Source organism: Cannabis sativa, chromosome 3 (assembly GCF_029168945.1).
Source record: "Cannabis sativa cultivar Pink pepper isolate KNU-18-1 chromosome 3, ASM2916894v1, whole genome shotgun sequence".
Taxonomy (NCBI): Eukaryota; Viridiplantae; Streptophyta; class Magnoliopsida; order Rosales; family Cannabaceae; genus Cannabis; species Cannabis sativa.
Genome location: NC_083603.1, coordinates 4,021,382 through 4,029,920, shown reverse-complemented (window position 1 = coordinate 4,029,920; position 8,539 = coordinate 4,021,382). Strand labels below are relative to the sequence as shown.

Genomic DNA, 8,539 nt, shown 5'->3' with positions numbered 1-8,539 from the left:
GACTAACCTTTGAGGAATTTGCTCAACGCAGCGTGGACTGTATTATCTTCTGACAATATAACAGTACCTAATCTAATTAAGCTCGTGGTGCTCAATATCGCTGCATCCACCATAAGTTTAGAGTGTAAACTCTCTTCTTGGGCACATCTAGAAGTTCCAGCCAAAGCTCCTCTATTCCATTAGTTTGGAGAATTTTTTTGGGGTCATCCTTCATTGAAACGATCGAATCATAATAACTAATTATCCACTCAACTATATTTTGTGGTTGTCTTATCTGTTAGCCATGAGTAATCTTATTTCTTACTGTCCATATTGCCCATGAACAAAGAATTAATTTTGCAAAAGTATCTCTTTCCACCACTTCAGAAGCATAAAGTAAAACATTCTTGAAATTAATCTCTTTTTTACTTCATGCAGAAAAGAGAATTCTAGAAAATTCTAAATGCCTTGTAAAAAGGGACACTAAAAAATTGCATGAGCATTCGACTCTCCTCCAAAACCACATAGTTGACAAGAAGTACTAGAGGCGATATTCCGTCTAAACAAACCATTACGCGTAGGTAGAATTTCATGATAACCCCTCCACACAAAATGTAAGATTTTCCTTGAAATTTTCATCCCCCAAAATTATTTTTACCATAATGAAAACACATGACTAGTAGATGAAGATTGATAATTATCAATAGTCATTGCTAGGTTATAACCACTCCCAACAGAATAACTACCATATTTCGTATAATGCCATAACCACGAATCCTCACGATAATTATCTATAGTATTTTGTTGTTTGAGTTGAGTTAATGACACTAAATTTTGGGTGGGTTTTAGTTTTTTAAATTAATAAAATGCTTCTGTTTTTTATTCTGTATTTTTATTTTTGAAAATAAAAATATTTTTATTTTTTGTTGAAGTGGGGAAAGAGAAAAATAAAAGGGAATTACTTCATATCTATTTTTTAATTTTTTTTTTGGGTTGTTTTGGTAATTTTATGTGCGTAGTTATGTGAATTTTAAATATGATTTGAATTGTTCAGTTGATTGTTATATGGGTTTTTATGTAGATTTTTAAAAAAATACAAAAAAAATTATTTTGAAGTGTAAAAATAAAAAAATTCAAATAAAAATAAAGTGAGAGAAAATAAAAAAAAATAATAATTGACAAAATAAATAAAACATTAAATAGAATGTAATTATAAAATTATTTAAATAAATTGAAAAATATATTTTTATTTAAAAAAATAAAAAAATATATTTTATGAAACATTTTTGTTTTTGTTGAAAATATTTTTACGGTTTAAAATAATAGTTTTTTTTTTCTTTTGATGGAAAAAATCACCAAATGTATATTGTACGCAGTTGGTTGGATAGCTTTACGCTAAGGGCATCTCCAACCAGACTTCAAAACACTAAATATAGTGTAGTTTTACATTATAGTTTGTCTATAGCGTCCCACCAAATTTAATGGGTTATTGTAGACCACACTATTTTTGTTTTTTAAGTTTTTAATAATTAAATAATACTTTTTAAGATACAAAATTAAATAATTATATATATTTAGTATTAAAATATTCTTATTATATTAATAAAATAATAGAATAATAAATAATAAAAATTTTGGTGTAATTTTTAGTGTTGTGATTGGAATTGAAAAAAAAAATTAGTATTGAAATAGTAATTTTTTGGTGTTGATTTAACACTAAATTTAAGTTTTACCATTAGAGATGGTCTAAGTCTTGTATTTGGTCGCTCTTTTGATTTTGTATTCCTATGAAAGCACTTATCCTGAACTTTAAAAGTGGCATTCCTTTGGGAGTAATGGTCTACTAGATTGTTATTAAGCCCGAAGAATAGAAATAGAATGTACATCACATGATTCCTTTTAATTATATAAAAAAAGTTCATTTACAAATAATTGTTAAAAAACACATTTTTATTTTTTTCAATCTTATTTATTTATTTTCTTTTGGGCTATTTACAAAATTATAAGAAAAAATGAAAAGTTTACATAAATATGGCATTAAACTTAATGACACTAAATATGACATTTTTTAATCAAACAAACTAAATATATATATATATATATGACTGTTAACGCAGATTTTCATTAACCAAAATTTGAGCTTCACGATGATAATTCAACACAGAAAAGATAAAAGCTATAGAAAAAAATAATATATGAACATAAAGCTTTTTACGTGATTTTGCAGTTAAAATTCTGCATAGTCCACGAGTCAATTTTATTCATATTTTTGAGTATTTTTTTTCCAAGACCTCTTTCACAAGAGTTTCTTCCGTCCCCCCTTTTTTGATCATGTCTGCCACTATTTATAATTGCATAGTGGCAGTTAATTACAAAGCTGACCAAAATATGTTTACAGCCATTAACATTAAAATCGTGGTATTTGATTACAAATCAAGCCAAATAAATGAGGTTTTTACATAGCTGTGAATATCTCGCTTTTATTGAGCTGAGATGAACGCGCAATCAAAAATATACAGTAAGTCTTATCTCATAGGGATGTCTCGCCGAGAATGGAGCCAAGATAATTTTGATAGCAAGCAGTTGCTTGTCATTTGGCTTCTCGAGACTAATATTATTTTAACTCTGATAACTATACTTTCTGGTATCGAGATGATCTTTCTCGCATGCATACCACCTTCTAGCGAGATAAACGCCTCGTTGTCTGTTATCTTGACCCGTCACACTATCTATACTTAGTTTGTATATCGTATAATATACACTAAGTATTTTTAGTGTTGTCGTTTTCTCTTTCACGCAGCGAGGTTGAGGCCTCGTCATGAACGCGTGCATCCACATGGTTTCTCATTAATACATAGGTTAGCAGTTCGTACGTTTCTGTCTCGCAAAAGGCTATTCAGCCAGCCGAATTATAAACATACCCTGCGAATTATATTTTTAATGAGTTGTTCCATGTTAAGTATACTTTTCGTTAGCGTGTTTGAGTTCTTCGTTCTTTCCAGCTCGACACGTGTCTTTCTGTGATGTGCTTACCGAATTTCAAGTATAATAATTGCCCCTTAAAAAATTATTTTTAATTAAAACGAGTTTTTTAATGATTATAAAGGGTATACTTTCTTAATATGAGACTTAGAAAATATATTACTAATTACAATTTAGATCTTATTCTTATTTATAATTAACTTAAATTAAGATTTAAGTTTTTTTAACAAATTAAAAATTATTCTTAAATAACATGTTCTTAGATAATATTGTGCTGTATCATTAAAGACAAAACAAAAAGTATCATATAATGTATAATTGTTTTCTTTCACTAAAAAAGCATCATAGTTGAGTGTTGTTAGAATTTGAAATCAAAGTTCATTTATTCTTTTTAAGGCATTGGAGTGAGTGTTTTGGTCTTTGCCAATTTGAATTTTGACACTTTATACCTTATTTCAATATTGGTTGGCTAGTTGTCACACAATTAAGAAGAGGAGCCCATAAAAGTGACATTAAAATGTCAATAATCACAATCACAATACCAAAGCTTAACCCACAAGACTTTTCTTATTCTTCCTCTTTCAATACATACAAAACACCCAAAAATCTATTAAATAAAATATCAAAAATCAATAATTAATCCAAAGACTTGATTTTTATGACTCACTCACTTGACCTCATTCAGATACACAGTCCTATCTTTATAATTGAATAGAGTTTGGGAATTCTATGACAAACCCTTTTCAATTTGGTCATTCAATCAATTGGGCCTTCAAGGAATTTCATGGTTGATTCAGTTGGGAGGCAAGAATTCGAGAAAAACCCATTTGGGGTTTCAGGTTTGAATCTTTGATTATAATATCTTGATGGGGTTGTTTCATTTAGTTGATTTGATTCCAAAGTTTTAAGCTTTAGAATTGGGAAATGTTTGAAGTTTAGATTTTTATGAACAACATACCAAAGATTTGAAAACCCATTTAATTAATTATGTCTTTAGAACCCTTTGGATCGACTTTGCTTGTGGCTTTGCCTGATGATGTATTAACAATTGTTACTCGGTCACTTTCACCTAGAGATATATGTAATCTTGCTCTTTGTTGCCGTAGTCTACATGATCTTGTGGCCTCTGAGAAAATCTGGCTTACACAGTGTGATATGGTTGGAATTGTGCCACATCATGAGCTCATTCAATGGAGAAATGCTGTGTCATCTTATAAAGCACTTTGTAGTTTTCTCTTTACTGTTAAACCCTTGATGGGAATTTGGGTTCATCAGAATCCTGAGCTTGGAAATGTGGTTTATGTCATGCCTGGTTTTGTTTCTGTTGTTGGGTGTAGAATTATACCTCAGGAACTTGGGCCTTTAGGGATTGAAGATGGTCCTATCTTATGGGCTCCTGTGTTTGAGATTTTTTGTGATTTTGATGGTTCTACTGCTTTTTACTTACATGGTAGGGAGAAAGGGAGTGATTATTTGTATCCAGGTTCGGTTAAGTCTATCGATTTGCATTGCAATGTGTTGTTGCTTGAGGTTGAGACTAGACCGCGTAGAAACGAGGTTAGATTGTTGCAAAGTAGGAGTTTTGTTCATTATTCGGACAAGGATGTTTCGAAAAGACATGTTGGTAGAACAAGTAGTGGATTGTCAAGATCACAAAGGGTGTATAGTCAGTTTGAAGCTTCTGTGGCTTTTAGCCGGTTGGGTTTTAGTGATAGAAGAAGTTTGCTTGAGGTTATTACGGGTCAAGTTCGTCTTAAGGTGCCTGATTCAGCAATTGGGCCGATGTTTCCTTCGATGAGAACTGATGAGGATAGTGTTTCTAAAGATATGGCACTGTTAAGTGAACGAAGATCGGTACTGGTTCAAATGCATAAACTTGGGGGAACTCATGTTGATTGGAAGTTAAGTGCCCAATTGCCGCCTGATCCAACCCAGTTGGAATTGAGTGATATCAAGAAGACTCTTGAACGATCGAGTGGTCTTCATTATTCTACAAGTGAAGATGATGGCCACTCACAAAGCAATAAGAAGAAAACTCTTGGCAGGTATTTTCGGGATAGCATTAATCAGATTCTCGGGAAGTCTAATGGCGGTCTTGCAGCTTCAAAGAATGGTTCTTCGAGTAGTGATAGTAAGCATGCTCAGCTTTCTGAATTTCTGAGATCAGGAGATACAATTGGGCTGACATTAGCTGCCTCTGCAATGAAGTTATCATCGTATAGAGCGTGGCCGAATATGCATGACAGCCGGTATGCTCTTTACAAATTGCCATTGCGCATTCCAACTGCTGACGAAGAGTATGCAGGTCTTTGGGGAGGAACTTTTGGCTGGCCACCCGGAAAACCTACCGAGGACAAACCTGGGAAAGCTTTGTTCTTTCTTTTGCTTTCGTACGAGGAGTCTCAAGGACAAAGGCTTCTCATTGCAACCAAAATATTGGAAGGAACTCATTATGTTCTGCACCCAAATGGCTCAGCAATGTTTATGGTGAATGTTGATGATGTTTCGCCAGATCCTTTTCCATGGGATGTTGATGCTGATTCACTTCCTCTGGTTGTGAAACATGCTTTTTCGGGGGAGGGCATTGCGAATGGATATGGTTTTAGGTATCCAGGATCCAAACCCGGTTCTCTCTTTGTATTCGAAAATGGTCATCTTGCCTTCATTTGGAAAGAGACCAAGGCTGTCTTAACCCTGCAAAGGCTTAACTTGCAAGAGCTTTTGAAAAAAGGCGAAAAAGTGCATGCTCTTCCTCCAACTGCAAATTTTTCGTATTTGACCAAGTCTTACTCAAATGTTTTCGCTGGCTTCCCGAATTCCTCAAGTTGTTTGTATTCTTCACAAAGGTTTGCACATTCCCTTTATGAAATCTTATTACATAATTCATATAATATGAATATGAACTTTTTGAGATTTTTGTTAGAAGAATTTTCTTCATTAAGTAGATAAATTGCATTAGCTATAAGAATATGACCTATGATAAATCATATATACTTGAAACTGATTTTAGGTTCAGTGGTTATAGAACAAGTAATGCCATACCTAAATTCAATTGAGTATCGATTTTTTCATATCATCTATAGCTTCGAAATTACAACCTTTGTCTTATAGCTACGCGTAGACATTTTGTTTAGAGCGATTCAATGGACTGAATCAGAGAATTACAAGCACCCTAGTTATTCAAAGAGCCTAGTCTCTACCACCCACCGAGCCACCGCTCTGATATTTTCCAACAGACTTGATAGCTAACCAACTTCTCTCTCTCCTTTCTAGCTGTTTCGCTGAATTCCCGTACACCAATCCCAAGTTAACACGCAGAATATTCTTTGTCTTAGTCAGCTAGTAATCGAAGAAGTCAATTAGGAATTACAACTCGGCACACACAATAGAGAAGATTCACAAACATAATCTAGCATTGCAAGAATACCCTTCTTCAGCTAGTTCTTGTTATTACTCATAGTTCCGCCAAGTTTAACTATTGGTTAATCAAGCTTTCTTTCAGATTCGGTCCCTTAATTTATAGAGGTTCACCCCGTTTATTGTATAATGTCAGGATATGTATTGTTCTTTCTTTCGTGCATAGTTATGTATGATTTATATTTTCATACATAATGCAGTGAATTACCAAGCTTCCTTTTTTCGTCGGTGTAAAGAATTTGGGGCAAAGTATGTACCTTTTTGGTGCAGAAAATAACTGCAAGAGGTCAAGAATAGTTTGGTTTTAGATCAGATTACTTGCAGGTATAAGTTATAAATTTGTTTCACTCGATTTAGCCATCTAGAATCTGTCTAAGAAGTTTATGGTAGTGGGCTTTCGACATAGCTTACTTCTGAATTTTTGAGTCTTCGATACGAGGAAGTAGGCTAAACTTGGTGATATTGAAATGCTGAATTCAACTAAAACTTAGGAACTCCATTGCTCTTCGATTAATCGTGAAGAAATTCATTGCTGACTTTGAAAGGTTAAACACCAACAACACACACACCCACCCTTCTCACCATTTTACTTAAATTCCACTCTTTCTGCTACATGGGAAGAAATCCAATTTGCCCGAAAACCCACATCGAAAATTGAACCAGAAAGAGTTTTAGTGATTTGCCAGTTGATTTACACTTATCAACAACAAATTCACAAGTTTACATACATAAAAAGTTGAATAAAAACGCGAAAGGTTTTTGAGAAATTAAGTTCTCACAAGTTTTGTATTCAACCATATGGTGAATGAGAATTGCTTGATTTTCTATGTTTTGTTAATGAATGAGCTATAATACTTAAACTCAACAATTTGTTTCGATTTTACAGGCAAAGGCGTTAACTAGACAATTCTCGGGTTCGGTTTAATCAGTATTTGGAGGCTTAATGGTGATAAGAACAAGTCATGGGGATCATCTTGTTAAAGAGTAAGTAAAAGGGTTATAAATAAAGTTTGAAACTAAAAGAGTTAAATTATTGTAAGGTAAAAACAGTAACAATAAAGTAATGAAAATTGAAGCACATTGAATTTTGCTTCAATTGGCTTATAATTTTCCTATATTTTCCCTTTAATCATTTGTAACATTATACATATGTATATTTTTTTTTTATATAGTTGTTCCCTTTGGCTTGTAGATTTTTAAGGGTGTGAAGTTGTAACTTTTATGATAATTGAAGTCCCATAAGATCAACAAAATAGAGTATTTGGGTATTATAGCAATAAAGGTAAAAGCTAATCATGATAATTATTTGAAATTTTCTAAAATTTGAATAATGAATAGTTGAGATGATAAATATATTGAATGTTGGAAATTTATGTAGTAGTCTTCTTAAAAAGTCCTTTTTGGTAAAATTTTTATTTGTTTTGGTATTAAGAAGATTATTTTAGTTTAATTTTTATTTTTTATGATTATTTGATCCGAATTTATTAAAGTTTGAAACACAGATTACATATTATATAGACAACACTATAATTTAACAATTGAGGTCCTTTGTACTTCAAAACATATATGATTTAACTTTTGAAATTAGATAATTCACAAAGTCAAATCTTGGACATCATTCCTCACTTCATATTGCATACAAAATTTCATCTTCAACATATTGCTACCTACTTCAAATGCAGTGACAATTTTGAACTAAACACACTTACAAATGATTATTGAGTTTGAATAATATTTTTTATTTTTACTAGGGTAAATATTATTTTGGATTATCTATTTTATTAAATGGCAAAATAGTTCCTGTATTTTTTAAAATAGTAAAAATAAAACTCTGAGGTCTGAGTTAATTTTTGATAATTTTTTTAATATAACCAACTTAAAAATAATTCTTAATACAAACAGATATAAAAAATAGAAATTTTTACATGAAAAATCCTTTTTACACACTTTATTACATAATTACCCTCACACGCCTATTACTACATTTATACTTACAAACTTATTTTTATTACACATTTACCACTTACTCATCATACCATGCATACACGTGTTCTCTCCCCATGCATCATCAATCAAATCATACTCTCTTCCCTCTCTTTTTTTATTTTGTTTTCATTTCATTTTCTATTCTTCATTTCTGTTCTCTAAGTTCATTTTGAAT

The 8,539-nt window shown here is 31.8% G+C and overlaps 1 protein-coding gene across 1 annotated transcript; it reads left to right on the top strand.

The window, feature by feature from the left end:
- Nucleotides 1-3,448: 3,448 nt before the first annotated feature.
- LOC115710155 (F-box protein At5g39450) lies at nucleotides 3,449-7,659 on the top strand. The gene is made up of 2 exons (XM_030638490.2): nucleotides 3,449-5,807; nucleotides 7,265-7,659. The coding sequence occupies exons 1-2, from the start codon at nucleotides 3,949-3,951 to the stop codon at nucleotides 7,275-7,277; spliced, it is 1,872 nt and encodes a 623-aa protein (XP_030494350.2). The 5' UTR covers nucleotides 3,449-3,948; the 3' UTR covers nucleotides 7,278-7,659.
- The last annotated feature ends 880 nt before the right edge of the window (nucleotides 7,660-8,539 follow it).

Excerpts from the sequence above, each read along its gene's own strand:
- LOC115710155 (XM_030638490.2), top strand. The coding sequence starts at position 3,949 with ATGTCTTTAGAACCCTTTGGATCGACTTTGCTTGTGGCTTTGCCTGAT.